Source organism: Macaca fascicularis, chromosome 1 (assembly GCF_037993035.2).
Source record: "Macaca fascicularis isolate 582-1 chromosome 1, T2T-MFA8v1.1".
NCBI classification, from domain to species: domain Eukaryota; kingdom Metazoa; phylum Chordata; class Mammalia; order Primates; family Cercopithecidae; genus Macaca; species Macaca fascicularis.
The window spans coordinates 215,974,033-215,989,043 of record NC_088375.1 but is presented as its reverse complement, the minus strand read 5'-3'; the positions used below and the strand labels follow the sequence as shown (position 1 = coordinate 215,989,043).

Genomic DNA, 15,011 nt, shown 5'->3' with positions numbered 1-15,011 from the left:
TCAGGAAAGTTCACTATATTTCTGGCACTGAGCACATATATTAATATTATTCTCATCTTGCAGACTAGAAATTGGAGCTCAAAGTGACCCTCGATGAAATCCATTGGGGGATTTGGTAGCACACTGATTCAAGCAGCCTGCCTCCAAGTCTGTGCTTAGCTTCAGGACAGGAAACCCTGGAGGAAGACAACCTGCCAGAAAGGCCAGTTGCAGAAGTGTTTCTGGCTACAGAAGCCCAGTGAGAATTCCTCAGAGAGAGTACCACCACAGACACTGAACACAGAGCAGGTTCTAGTCAGTAGCTAAAGAGGTAGGCTGCTTCTCAGGGAAAAGGAGGGCAAGATAGAGAAGGGAAGCTGAAGTCCCAGAACAAAGGCTATCACAAACTCTGGACTTTGCCAGAAAACTACTTCTAACTGGATTAAGCACATCAATGAGAGGGGCAAATGATTCTCAACTTCTATCTTGCTTCACCATTCAAGGGAGATACCCTTGTGTAGTCTGTGGGTTCACTACCACCATTTACAACAGTGCCCACAGAAGCTTGGTCTTAATTTTTTATGTGCATCAGGGATTAAATCCGTATTGTTCTGTTTTGATGCTAAAATGTGTGTGACAAGATGTATTGGCTGGGACAGTTCTCTGCCTGTCCCTCGGCCAACAGTGCAACACCGACCCAACTGGCAGTAGACCAACAGTCAACAGTGACCAGGATTCCCAGCCCAGTGGGAGAAAAGAAAGGAGAGAGGCGGAAATATGTAACAAATTAAAGACCAAAATGTACAAATAGTATACTGCCAATTTAGTTTCTCAAACTCTACAGAAGTATTTGGGACCAAGTCTAGAAAAGTTTGCTGTGCATCCCAGCTACACTAGTTTGCTGTAATTAAGTTACTTATCTGATTCATGTACTAAAGACCTCTCCTCCCAATAGAAACAAGAGAAGGGAAGAAATGGCAGTGGGAGAGAGAAATGGAGGCGAAGAAAAAGAAACAGGAAGAGAGGAAAGGAAGGAATGGAGACTAAAAAAGGAGGGAAAGGTGAAGGGGACCATCTAATACATCCATAAGTGGACAAATAGCATCACGAGTGATGACCAAAAGGCCCAGAGCGCTGGACTTCCTTCATTTCCCTTTTCTCCTCCTCAAGAACAACTGCCTGTTTGAGCCTCCATTCCCCAATTAGTAAAACAGAAATGATGCTCCTTGACACAGCTACTAGAAAAATGTTCTACTAAGTGAGCAGGCCCATAAAAGCTGAGAACTAATCTCAGCTGAGAGGTGTCCATATTGAAGGGAACAAGATAGCAAGCATTCCCAGCACAGAGCCTCCTTCAACACCCCTTGGTTTTCAGTCCTTGGGGTTTGACAGCTTGCACAGCCCAGCAAAATACTTTTGCTTTCCTGAAGATTCATGAAGGTCATTAAATATCCTTCCATTAGTCAGATGCCTCCAAAGGAAAACAAGATGATTGGTTTTTCTCCACACAACCCCAAACAGGAAAAGTAAAGCCTTAGAGAGCTGCTACAAGCCAGGTAAGTGATGATGAACAATGGCTCCTGCTGGTACAAGTCTGCATAAGTCAGAAAAGTTAAACCACACCTCCAAACAAGAAAGCAGGCACATACCTCATTCGTGGTACACCAGACTTTCTTGTAAACTTCAGCCACAGGAAGGTCCAAACTAATGATTTTATTGTTCACTAGAAGCTGAACAGAAAAGCAGGTGAAACTGTTATTCCAAATAATTGTAAGACAAGTAAAATCTAAGAGCAAAGGGCACCTTATGGCAATGGCTCATAATTCATAACTTTTATATGTCATGGACCTACCAACTCTCCCACTTTTAAAAAATCCACATGTATGCAAAACACGCAGAATTTTGTGCAAATTTCAGGGGCTGCAAACATCCCTAACCCACACATGGGCTCCAGCTTAGACACACCCACTGGGGACCTTCTCCTGCAAGCTCAGCACCAGAAAAGGCTTTTCACTATGTGAAAATGTCAGACCCTCAAGGGTCTGCCAGAAAGTAACTGACACAGGGATATTAACCTGCACAGGGGGTAAAACGCCAATATTTAGGGGTTCAGTAACTCAGACTCACTGAGAAGTCTCTGCCAGAGGCAACAATAATAATAAATACCCACCACCACTACAACCAACAGTCACTAACAATATGCTTACTTCTTGCCAGGCACTGGGCAGAGCCCTTTACAGGTTATTAACCTTAGCATTAGGTGAGGCAGAAAGGTGGGAATCATTAACCCCAACTTATAGAGCGGGGAAACTGAAGGCCACCTGCCCCAAGTTAATCAGCTACTAGGAAGAAGTACCTGGATTTGGTTAGACTAGAAGGAAGCCCCTAATCTTAAACGTGGGCAGCACTGTCCTATGGTCATTACCTCCATGCCACTGTCATCTTCCAGGAGAGCCACTAAGTCACAGTCCTGGCAAATCTTGTTCTTTATATCCCTCATCAGCGGCCCGATGCCTGGCTCATTGCTGCTATACGGGTTCCCAGGCATCCTGCCCTGTAAGAAGTCTTCTTGTTGGGGATCCTTCTCCAGGGTCACAAAGAACTCAGTGACTTCATTCTCCTCCTGGAGGACAGAGAGAAGGGTGGGTGCATCAGAAGGGATGGCAGAGGTGGAGATTTATACCATGCTACCTTGTTCTATGGATGCTCGAAGAAAACACACCAAACTCAGCAAGTCCCCTAAACATTTAAAGATATAAAGGACAGGAAACTCAGAGGTACTTCCAAAAATCTAAACTAACTGAAGTAGTCTAAAATATCAAGCATCTCCCCTGAAACCCCAGGGTGAATTAGGAGATAAAGCCTAACAAAACCAGCAGACAAGGAGTGACATATGAGAGATGTATTAATGAAATGGGGGAAGAGGTGCGAGGAGGGACTTTCTTTCCTCCTCCCGCCGGTCTCATGTGATGCTAATCAATTTGGGGCCAGAGGACTTTGTCACTGATGACCCTGAAGTCAAGAAAGGGGCTTCTCTATGGGACATGACACTCAGGTACACACCCCCAATGAGCTCTCATTGCTAGCTCTCATTTCATGATACTAGTGTTCATCCTTCCTCAATAGCAGGCAGGGTTCTCATGTATAATACTGTGCTTCTACACAACTCAGGCTAGGAAAAAAACACACGCTGCACGTGTGCACAAAATACAGGGCAGCTAAAGAAGGAAGAGAGTAAAAACATCTTTATATTCTAGCTCAATACTGCTTCTTCCACAGCATGTTGGATTGATATGCTATGGGATTTTGGTAATGGAGGTTAGACCTAGTTTTTAAAAGAACCTGATTCTTTACTTGAATCTAAGACATAAGACCAAGGAAGGTCATTAAATGTCCCATCGTTAGCAAGAGGAAAATTATGAGGTTGCTTCTCTTTTATGGTGGTGGATCTTCTTTCACTAATGACTAAGTGGCCCACAGCTGGTACAATTCCCCGTAACTTTAATGAATCACCAAGAGGCTTCATGGCAAAGTGGCCCGTGCTGACACTCGAGAGCCATGGGAAGCACCGCACTGCTTACAGGATAAATGATGCTGCAGAGCCTCTCGAAGATGAACACCGGGGTCCGGTAGTCATCCAGATTGTAGCGCTTGGCTGTCTCAATGCACACAGCCATGAAGGCCTTGGTTTCTGATTCTGTACCTGCCAGAAATCAAAGTGGCCAAGTTAGGAAAGAGCCTCTCCCATGGAAGCTGAAATGAGACTTCTAATTGAAGTACCATCACTGACAAATTATTGCTGCCTGTAAGTCTTTAAATGCCCTACATGGCAATATCAATAGTTCAAATTGGAAATTTGATGCTGATTGATTTTATCCTCAGACCACATTCAGTTTGAAACCCATAACACCCAAGTCCACACACTTCATCGTGGTTGGCTGTGTACATGTCTTGCTCTCTCTAAGGATATAACCTCCTCAAGGAGAGGGACTGTGCCTTATTTAACTAGCATCTCCTTGCCCAAAAGAGGCACTCAGAAAATGTCAAATAATCCTGTGTTCCAGTCAAATCAAAAGGAAGTTATAGTTTTTAGCTTCATTCTAAAAGATTAGGTAGAATGTCCTCTATAAGCAAAAAAAGACAACTTAAAGTAACATGAAGGTGAGAAAATACGGTCTTTAAAAAATAAGGTCTTGTGAGCACTTTGAGCTCACAAGTTGAAGACTAGCCTAGGCAATGTGGCAAAATGCCATCTCTACAAAAAATACAAAAATTAACTGGGCGTGGTGCCACATGCCTATAATCCCAGCTACTTAGGAGGGTGAGGTGGGAGGATGGTTTGAGCCCAGAAGGCAGAGGTTACAGTGAGCCATGATCACACCACTGTACCCCAGCCTGGGCGACAGAGTGAGACTTCGGCAGAGAGAAAAAAAAAAAAAAGTCCTACTGTTATATTCCTGGGTGGGTCTGAATTAAAAAAAAAAAAAAAAAAGGTAAAGGTCCCTGACAAAGTCACAAACCAGTTCAGTATGGCACGATGAAAATGGCATCAGAAAGAGTTCCATTTCGGGCAATAAGGCAAACGAGGTTCCCTGACCTACTCCTCACTCTCCACCACTCAAAAACAATCTACAGTGTTGAATAAAAATGTATCAGTGAACTGCCACACTAACACAGAACAGCCAAAAGCCAAAAACTAAGAGAAATCGGGAAGCCAGGGAGATAAGCAAAACACGAGTCAGTTTTTGCATTGAGCTTCGGTTTCCATTCCCTGCCCAGATTTGAGAGGTGGATAAAGCCCGGAATCCACTGAGGCAAAGAGTCTAACAGAAAACCCCAACCCCATGCCCCACAAATACAAATATGGTACCCCAAAAAGCTACACCCTTGGTGCAGAGATCAGCTATACATTTCCCCCAACCAAATAACTGAGGAAATGGACTTTCCTTAAACTTCACCATCAAGTGGCAGGGAAAAATCTCCTCTGAAGACTTGCCATGAGCTGCCCCTCACAGGGGTTTGCGGCTCAAACCTCTCACTACCTAGGAGGTCTGAAAATCCGGAGGCTCAGAACTGGGACAGCAGTGCCCTGCACTGCCTCACAGAAGCAGTGCTTTATCTTCTCTGGAGAAACCCATCTTTGGCCCAGTCCTAAAAAATTTCCACAGATAAAGCTAAAAAATATGAGGTCACAGTCAAAACTCATAAAACACAACAAGACTTTAAGGTATCATGAGTAAGAGCCAAAACAACAAACTGCAGAATCAGGCCTGTAAATATCTCAAATTTTCCAATTATCAGACACAAACGTTTAATATGCTTATAGATCATATAAAGGAGGGAAATATGAATTTTTAAAAAGAGACCTCAGACCTGTAATCTCAGCACTTTGGGAGGCCAAGGCGAGTGGATCATCTGATATTGGGAGTTTGAGACCAGCCTGACCAACATAGAGAAACCCCATCTGTATTAAAAATACAAAATTAGCTGGGCATGGTGGCGCATGCCTGTAATCCCAGCTACTCAGGGAGGCTGAGGCAGGAGAATCGCTTGAATCCGGGAGGCAGAGGTTGCAGTGAGCCACTCCAGCCTGGGCAACAAGAGCAAAACTTGATCTCGAAAAATAAATAAATAAATAAAAAAGAGACCATAAAATCTAGAACTACAAGAATTCAACAGGTTGATTAAACATTCACATCTAGTGAAGAAAAACTGAATTGAACAAACTGTCAAAAATGCAGCATAAACACACGATGAGATGAACATTATGAAAGAGAGGAGAGATATGGATGACAAGAGTGAAAATGGAGTTTCACAAGGAAAAGAAAGAGAACACAGCAGAGGGGATTAAAGAGACAATGGCTGAGAATTTTCCAGACTGATAAAAAACACCAACCAGAGAGCCTTTGACCCTGTACCACTCTATAAGCTCAACACGAAAAATCCAAAGTGAGCCCAGCTCTAGAATTTAAAACTCCAAGAGCCAACACTTTGTCAAGAAATGAGCCTCTCCTTGAATGCAGGGAAATGCTTGCCAGTCCTCCTCTGGCTCTGTAGAACTGGAGGAAATTGGTCGAATGCACCTCACCAGCCCCAGAAGGGACAGTGTCTCAGGCTCCAGGCCGCTGGGCAGTGCTACCTGTGGTCATGTCCTCCAGCATCTCCAGCAGCATGTCCTGCGTCTCATCGATCAGCTTGGTCCTCTGAACCACCAGCTTCCGCAAGCACAGGTATCCATTCAGCACAGTACCCACCAAGCGACTTTTAAAGTGTCTTTTGATAGATTCCACCTCAACAAAGGAGGAGAGAAGGCCTGTAGAGACAGGAAAATGTTGCTGTGAGAGCTCTGGATGAGAACATAAGGAAGGTCTGTGTCTCAAAAGATTATGAGCAACTCAAAAAGCAGGGAAAATCTGCCTTTGTGCACGGCGCAGAGCAGGTGTTCAACGAGCAGAAATAGTCAATAGCAAACAGGGTATCAAAATCATAAACGTATCAACACAGAAAAAAAATACAGAGCTTAAATCTGCACTAAGGTCAGTACAAGACAGAAGAGAGTCAACCCCAGTACCCAAGGAACTAAGGGTGTCCCTAAAACACTCAGGATGCCCTGAAGGAAGGTCCAGAGGCTCTCTTTACCTGTGAGACTTTTAAGGGCATAGCCCTGCTGCAGATCGGTACTCAGGGTAGCCTCCTCCAGGGCCAGCAGACGGGCTATTTCCTAAACAGGATGACAAGTGCAGTCAGTGTGACAGCACTGCCAAGGATACCAGTTACCTCCACCACTGTCCCAGGAGCTTCCAGCACTAGACACTCAGGAGTTACAGCTTCTTAATCGAACCCTTGCAGAACTCCTTTCCAGGAGGCCAAGAACAGTTGCAGCGCTGGTAAGGGATTGCTTAAAAACTGTAAACTGTCTAAACGCCCCCAAGAGTTTGCTATAGCTATATAATAAATACAACAAAGTCAAAAAAAATTTCCAAACCCCTTCAACAAATATTTCTTCTCAGCAAAAACAAACCAACAAAACACTACGGTAGAGCTTACATCCAGGTACAATGAAGGGGGAATCAGGGAAGGGGCTCTCTTGGGCAATAGGGTAGGATACCTTGGTGATGAGGTTGCCCACATAGGGTAGGACTCCCCGAGCTGCCAAGTAGACTTTCCAGTGCGCGGAAGTGATGAGCTTCTGGTAGAGAGCCAGGTACTCGGCCGCACACTCCCCAGCTATGCTCAGCTCATCCAGGTAACTGCCACCAGGAGGGACAGGGCACTCTAGTCAAGAACTCTAACATTTCAAACGGCTCCAAGGCTCCCCTTTCTCCTCCCAATCTTTCCTATCTTCTGCTGTCTGTCTCTCCTGCTTCCTAGAGGGAGGAACAGCATCCAAGAAAGCTCCAATTCCCACATGGGAATCTCCCACACCTAGGAAGCACTCAGAGCACACCACAGGGAGTGAATGCCACAGAATCGAAGCATTCATATTTTGGCACCGATTGCTATGAGAGAATTAAATAAGATAATGCATGCCAAGCATTTATGCACTCAATCGCGATAAATATTAGCTGCATAAGATCTCAAATATTAGCTGCTGCTGCTAATACCCTCACCACCACCACCACTACTATCACTAATAGTCAGCTTTTTAACACTTTGTTGTTTCTGGGGTCTTCTACAGGGAATGACGTGTGCCTTTCATTACCCTGATCCATGGATTCCCCCGGGAAAGATGAAAAGGCTTTAGAGGAAGTCTAACCACCCTCCCCATCCCACTCCCAAATGGTACCTGGTAAGTAGGTCCAGGACTTGCTGCTTGCGGCTGGGAATGGTGGCTAGAGCTTCCACAATGGTACAGGCTGCCTGCCGTGCGGCCTGCGTTGCTGGAGTGAAAAGCACCTGCAGGACAGGGGAGAGAAGAGGCCGTAGGCTCAGAGGATGCCCTGCCTCACCAGGCCTCCAGCAGGGCAGTCAACTGCCACCTGTCTAGGAGAGGTCTTCTGGGCAGCTCTCTAGGAAAATATTAGAGGTAAAAATCACCAGCTAACACAAGACTCCACTGTTTTAGGTGCGGAAGGGGGCTGTGAAAGAGCCCTGCTTCTGCCTGGAGACTTCTCCATCAGGAGATGTGAAGAACACACCTACAATAAGTGAAGTAGGAAAAACGGATCTTCCTTAGCAAAGACCATTCTTTTTTGGGGACACTTATATGCTGAATACTTTCATTTAATGTAAACCAAATATTTCTTATTTTATATATCAACAGACAAATGCATTACCTAACATAGAATTACTTTAGCTAGAAAGAAGAGGGAGGGGAAGGACAGCAGAAGATATGAGAAGTGGAAGGAGAAAAGGGACTATGGCCAGGGAGGAAAGCAGAAAGCACAAGGAGCTTGTTGAGATAAGCAGAGGAAATTCTGTTTCGGCCAGCCCACCATGCTAGCCCAACAGCTACAACCAAGAACCTGTACTCACTCCCTATTTGAAAGGAAGCAAGAACAGCAAAGAGAAAGAAGGGATGGCAGCACAGACACATGGTGAGGGGCAGAAACACACCGCTCAGAGTCTGGGGTCAGGGGCGCAGGGGGTGAAGAGTCCAGCAGTGGCCACTCACTTGTCGCAGCCAGTTGTTATGCCCCAGTTTGAGATCCAAGGGGGAGGTCCTCTTCCCCCGACGACTCAGGAACTGTTTCCACCTCCACACGTACTTCTCAGTCAAATAGAGATGGCGGAGCTCTGATTTGCTGGGGGCTTTCCCATTGCCATCTATCCCTGCAAGGCCAAGGGTTGCAGGGGTAGGTAAGTAAACAAGAGTGACAGAAGGCAGGGCTGTCAGAGCACAGGCAGGACTTCCTGGCATCTTGAAGAGAAAGACATACCTCTGATAGGAAGACACTTCTTCCAGGCATCATAGGATGCCTTGGGGTCTCTCTTGAGCCACAGTTGAGCCTGGGCGTGGATCTCATTGCAGTATGGCTTCACCGTGGTAAGGGCCTCGACGGGGACATCCTGGAGGAGGCAAGTGGAGCAAGGTGAGGGCGCTCAAGGGCACACCTGAGCCATAGCCCCAACAGCATGGCACTGGTGCCCCAGGGGGTGACATGCAAAGGCAAGAAGATCAGGAGGATCAACATGTGTATCTTTTATGCCCAAATATGTGTTCCTGTTAACCATTTTGATCCAATTTAGCAGCAGTATCTCCACACTGAGCTTAAGGTCAATGATTTTTATTGTGCAGCAGAAGCCGTGGCTGGCTTCCTACAGACAATCCTATAGCACATACACTAATTCCTATCCCACGGCTGATTTGCAGTTTCCCAAGCATGAATCTTCCAAGGGTCATGAGCAGCCTCCAGAATGCAAACTGTCACTAACTAGAAGCAGCCTGCAGAGAGAGCGAGCCACAGACAGACACTCCAGGCCAGCGCGTCTCAAGCTGTTTGGCCTCAGAACCCTGTTACACTCTTCGAAATTTATTAAGGACTCCAGAGAGTTTTGCTTTACATGGTTGTATCTATTGACATTTCTCATGTTGAAAATTAAAACTGGCTGGGCACGGTGACTCACGCCTATAATCCCAGCACTTTGGGAGGCCAAGGCAGACAGATGATGATTTAGTCCAGGAGTTCAAGACCAACCTGGCTAATATGGTGAAACTCCATTTCGATACAAAATACAAAAAAATTAGCTGGGTATGGTAGTATACACCTGTAGTCCCAGCTACTCAGGGGGCTGAGGCAGGAGGATTGCTTGCAACCGGGAGGCAGGGGTTGCAGTGAGCTGAGATCGTGCCACTGCACTCCAGCCTGGGTGACAGAGTGGGACCCTGTCTCAAAAATACATACATACATAAATAAAAATAAAAAACTGAGAAATTCTTAAGATATTTGTTAATTCATTTAAAAAGAAGAGTAAATCTATTATTTGTCAACCTAAATTTTATGTTTTCCAAAGCAAAAACAACCTACAGAAAGACGTGGTACTGTTTTACATTTTTGGTAACTGTTTAATGACTGCTTTATAAAACATCTGGATTCTCACATCTGCTTCTATGGTCAAAGTGTCATGACAGGTTGTTTTGGTTGAAGTATACGAAAAACATTTGGCCTCATACAGATATACAGTTGGAAAAGGAAAGAATACTTTAATAGCTTTTTCAACTAGTTATGGATTTTTTTCATTGAGACTATACCAAAACTCAACAAATTCTAGGGTCTGAAAGATTAGCTGTAGTATGGACTCTGAAATCACATCAATAAACTTTTCATAGTTCATTACACTAACCTTCATCTTTTACCTGGCAGGATACTATAACATGCATTGGTCATTTAGAAAACACTGGTTTACACGGTTATGTCAGTTCTTCTTAAAGCTCACTTCATTCATTTTGAGGAAAATATGTGCCAAATACCTAAGCCTGAACAACCACAATTTGCCCATCAGCCATTGTTTTTCACGCACAAGCGGAGATCCACGGAAAGGCAGCTGGTTTGGCTTGCATCTCACACAAGTGCCTTTCCTCAGCACAACTGCTGTACTTGGGGAACAGCAGAGGTGCTTTCTGTGTACTCATTTTGTCACACTGAGCATTACACAGATTAGTACCCAAGAGTGGAGATTTAATAAAATTAATTTGTACTGCTTCATCAAGGATATTCTTGATGAAGCCGGGTGGCAGTGAAGAACTGCACGGGGCCACCGCCTTGTCAACCTAAGGCACCGGCCATCTCCCCAGCAGCAAAGATTTTGTACAGTTAGCACAAACATCACAAGAATGACAGGGGCAATAGTGTCTTAGGACAATCATGAAGATAACTTTGTCCTCACAGATCTCTGAAAGTCTTAAGAACACCCCGGAGTCTGTGAGCCAGATTTTAGGAACTGCTGCTCTCACTAAGTTACACGGAGCAACATGTGAACATCCACACCAGGCCTCAGTCCTTACAGTGCAAGTAATTCCGTGAAAAATCTCCCTTTGCCTCACACTGTGGAAACAATGACGGTCATGTAGGGATGGGTGCCCTCTTCTCAACCAAGGGCCGATTTTACTTGGGAATCTGGGGGAAAATAATCCCTCCATCAAAGGGAAGGAAGTAGAGTGTCCAGTGCTGCCTTTTCTGAAGGCAGCTTCAATGTCCACCCTCCCCACAGCATAATCCCAGTGCTTAGCACTCAGAAAGCAATCTTCCCGCCATGAGGACTCTGTTGCCCATAAGGGATGGCCCATCAGACAGAAAGGAGTCAGAAGGACCCAAGGCCCAATCCAGGGCAAGTTGGTGGCAGAGCCTTAGGCATGGCCCAAAGAAAGAACTATGGCCTGCCAATTCAAAAGTTGATACAAGCAAGTCAATCTCTGGCTCAGCTACAGTTATTTTAGGATAAAAACTTGGTTTCATTTATTCACTTAACAATAATTTACTAAGCAGCTATTACAGATGTTATACCATCCTATATACTAGATATAAATAGTATTACTAAGATGGTCCAGTCCCTGGATTCAAGGAGCTTACAGCTAGCCTAGTAGAGAACTGACCCTCTAAGGAGCAGCTAACAAAGTGAAGGAAAACATTCTAGGCAAACAAAGCAGGAGACAGCCACAGCTAATGTTTGTTAAGGATTAACTTAGGCAGACACTGTTTTGATCACTTAGTCTGCATTATGTCATTTATTTTTCACAACACTTCAAGATGGAGACTATATTCCCATTTTATAGATGGGGAAACTAAGGAACGACTTGCCCAAGGTCACAATGCTAATAAATGGAAGCGCTGGGATTTGAACTCAGAAAGTCTGCTTCAGAGCCTGGGATTTCTATCACTGCACAGCACTGCATGTGCAAAGGCACAGGGGTAGGAAGGACACAATGCTTTCTGGGGGCTGCAAGTTATCTAACATGACTGGAAAGAGCTCAACCTTCACAGCTAGCCACTTTGCTCTCTGCTTTGCAGTTGCATGTTTATTTTACTTCAACCATCCTTCTCAAAAATCCCAACCCATGTCTGCTGAACCCAGGCAAAGGCTGCACGGGAGCCACTCAGGTGAGGTGGGCTCAAGGCAAAGCAGAGACCATGAGGAGGCAGGGCACACTGGAGGGAATGAGGAGGGCGGCCGCCCTGCCCTTCCTTGTTAGACCCCTGCTTGGCCCAGTACCTTGTTCTTCTTGCTAGTGGGAGCAGGTGGTTTTATCAGCTTCTGCAAGATCCTCAGGCACATGAGGGTAATGTTCTCAACCACCACGGGAGTCTTAATGTTCACAGCCATGAGGAAAAGGCTGAGAGCTAGGGATGGTCAGGAAAGGCAGAGTCACAATCAGGAACACTACACACCTGCTCTGCAGAGGCCGCCCAAGCATGTTTCCCTCCTCCCCTCCCATTCCAGCCAGGACTGCACCTTGGAGCCTCCTTTCCTTTCTCTGAAAAGCCCCTAACTCACCACAGCGTAACCGGAGCTCCCAGCAGCTGTCCTCCTTGGAGATAGAATCGGTCAGCAGCAGCATTTCATACTGCAGGCTACTTGCCTAGAAGGCAATGGGAAGAGACATGAGTCAAGAGGGTCAGCTACGGTCCAGCGACTCTTAACCATTAATACAATTTCTGGTCCTAGGTGGCTCCAAAAGAGACAAAGGACAGACGGAGACCCTTGTGCTCCAGGCTTTTCCCTGGGAAAACCATTCTGGGATAATGTTCTTCTCCTTCCCTCCTCAGTCACCGCAGGACCTGGGAGGGGGACACTGAGGAACACAAGGCGTGTGAGGGGGAGTCCGCGAGGACAGCTGGGCCTGATAGGCCGGCTCACCAGATCGGGGTTGGCCCAGTGGCCCTTCAGGGCTGTGGAGACCTTGCCAATAATCAGGTCATTCATCTGCTGAGTGGCTTCTGGGTTGTCTCTGTGGAAGCAAAGAGAAATGGAGTCCTGTAATTCACAATCAGCTGTGACACTCCTTTCCACCTGAAGGGGCCCAGAGAAAATGAAATCAATGTCTAAGGCTACCTGGCCCCAAATTTTCTACTTCCTTCCCAGGGGCGAGACTACAGCTTTAGCTTCACAAAACCGTGGTTGGTAATAACGGGCCCATCACAGCTGCCTTACCTATGAATAGATGCTAACTGAGGGAAGAGCAGCACCACCTTATGGGACCCATGTCCCAGGCGACAGAGCCCTGTTGTCTGGTGTGACACATCTCCAAAACCTAGATGTCAACTCTTAGTCTTGGTCACAGCTCTTTCCCCGACCTCTCTATCTGCCTGCGTGTCATTTTCCAGGAGGCCCTCACATCCTAGTTTATGTCTCTTTGTAGCAATGTTCTCATTATTAATAACAAAAAACAAACCTATCACCTCACTCTTGCTTCCCAACATACTGAATAAGCCCCAAAGTCCTTACACAGGCCCACAAGACCCTACGGGATCTGGCCCTCACACCCTCCGACCTGAGCCTCCTCCCGAGTCTTCCCTACTGCATCCCTGTCTCCAGCTACACGGGTTCCTTGTGACGCCCTAGCATTCCTGGCACGCGCCTGCTCTCAGCTCCCCACTTGCTACTTCCTAGGCATGCAGCCTACTGCTGAGACTTTGCCATGGCTGGCTGCCCGCCTTCCTTCACACAGGTCTTTGCTCAAGTATCACACCCTCGGGAAAGTCCTCCTTGACTACCTTATCCAAAATAGCATGCCTTCCTGTATTCGGGGTCACCATCCCTGCTTTATTTTTCTTCACAATCTTATTTCCTGACATTATATTGTGTAATTATTTGTTTATTGCAGTTCTCCCCACCTAGAATATAAGCCACACAAGGATGGAACTTTATTCCATTTACCACTGTATCCCCAGAGTCTAGAACAGTGCCTGGCATTCAGCAGCTGCTCAATAAATAATTGTTAAGTTAGGGAATAAATAATATAGCAAATACCATTTATCAAGCACCTATCATGTTCCCGAATTTATGCCACACAAAGTAATCCACATAGCTCTGGCTGTAGGATCTGGGACATACTAAGCACTGGACATGCATGAGTTATTTACTGAACTACTTCATCTATCCTCAACCACATGCTTTTAAGGTGTTTATTATTGTCAGGTTTTTGTTTTTGAGACAGAGTCTCACTGTCACCCAGGCTGGAGTGCAGTGGTGTGATGTCGGCTCACCGCAACCTCCGCCTCCTGGGTTCTAGCAAGTCTCCTGCCTCAGCCTCCCAAGTAGCTGGGGGTACAGACGTGAGCCACCACGCCCAAGAAATTTTTTTTTTTTTTTTGAGACAGAGTCTCACCCTGTTGCCTAGGCTGGAGTGCAATGGCACAATCTTGGCTCACCGCAACCTCCGCCTCCTGGATTCAAGCGATTCTCCTGCCTTAGCCTCCTGAGTAGCTGGGATTACAGGCGTGTGCCACCACACCCAGCTAATTTTTTGTATATTTAGTAGAGACAGGGTTTTACCATGCTGGCCAGGCTGGTCTCAAACTCCTGACCTGCCTGCCTTGGCCTCCCAAAGTGCTGGGATTACAGGCGTGAGCCATCACATTTGGCCCTATTTTTGTATTTTTCTTTCTTTCTTTCTTTCTTTTTGAGATGGAGTTTCACTTGTTGCCCAGGCTGGAGTGCAATGGCGCGATCTTGGCTCACCGCAACCTCCGCCTCCCAGGTTCAAGCGATCCTCCTGTCTTAGCCTCCTGAGTAGCTGGGATTATAAGCATGCACCACCACACCCAGCTAATTTTGTATTTTTTAGTAGAGACGGGGTTTCTCCATGTTGGTCAGGCTGGTCTTAAACTCCTGACCTCAGCTGATCCGCCTGCCTCGGCCTCCCAAAGTGCTGGGATTATAGGCGTGAGCCACAGCACCTGGCCCTATTTTTGTATTTTTAATGGAGACAGGGTTTTACCATGTTGGTCAGGTTGGTCTTGAACTCCTGATCTCAAGTGATCCACCAGCCTCCGCCTGCCAAAGTGCTGGGATTATAGGCAAGAGCCACTGCGCCCAGCCTACTGTCAGTATTTTTCAGATGAGGAAAACACAGGCTCAGAGAAATTAAGGAA

At 46.1% G+C, this 15,011-nt stretch overlaps 1 protein-coding gene across 24 annotated transcripts in view; it reads right to left on the bottom strand.

The window, feature by feature from the left end:
• UBR4 (ubiquitin protein ligase E3 component n-recognin 4) overlaps window positions 1–15,011 on the bottom strand; it is a 139,632-nt gene that overhangs the window by 25,013 nt on the left and 99,608 nt on the right. For all 24 annotated transcript variants that reach the window (XR_012425209.1, XM_015441762.4, XM_015441781.4 and 21 more), the window contains 12 exons: window positions 12,775–12,865; window positions 12,412–12,496; window positions 12,130–12,257; window positions 8,859–8,988; window positions 8,594–8,751; window positions 7,766–7,875; window positions 7,088–7,229; window positions 6,619–6,700; window positions 6,119–6,292; window positions 3,561–3,682; window positions 2,405–2,602; window positions 1,629–1,709 (listed from right to left, as the gene is read on the bottom strand). Coding sequence is in view for 23 of the 24 variants with exons in the window: in XM_015441762.4 (XP_015297248.2) it covers window positions 1,629–1,709; window positions 2,405–2,602; window positions 3,561–3,682; window positions 6,119–6,292; window positions 6,619–6,700; window positions 7,088–7,229; window positions 7,766–7,875; window positions 8,594–8,751; window positions 8,859–8,988; window positions 12,130–12,257; window positions 12,412–12,496; window positions 12,775–12,865 (1,501 nt within the window). In the remaining variant the exon portion in view is untranslated. The remainder of the gene's footprint in view (window positions 1–1,628; window positions 1,710–2,404; window positions 2,603–3,560; window positions 3,683–6,118; window positions 6,293–6,618; window positions 6,701–7,087; window positions 7,230–7,765; window positions 7,876–8,593; window positions 8,752–8,858; window positions 8,989–12,129; window positions 12,258–12,411; window positions 12,497–12,774; window positions 12,866–15,011) is intronic.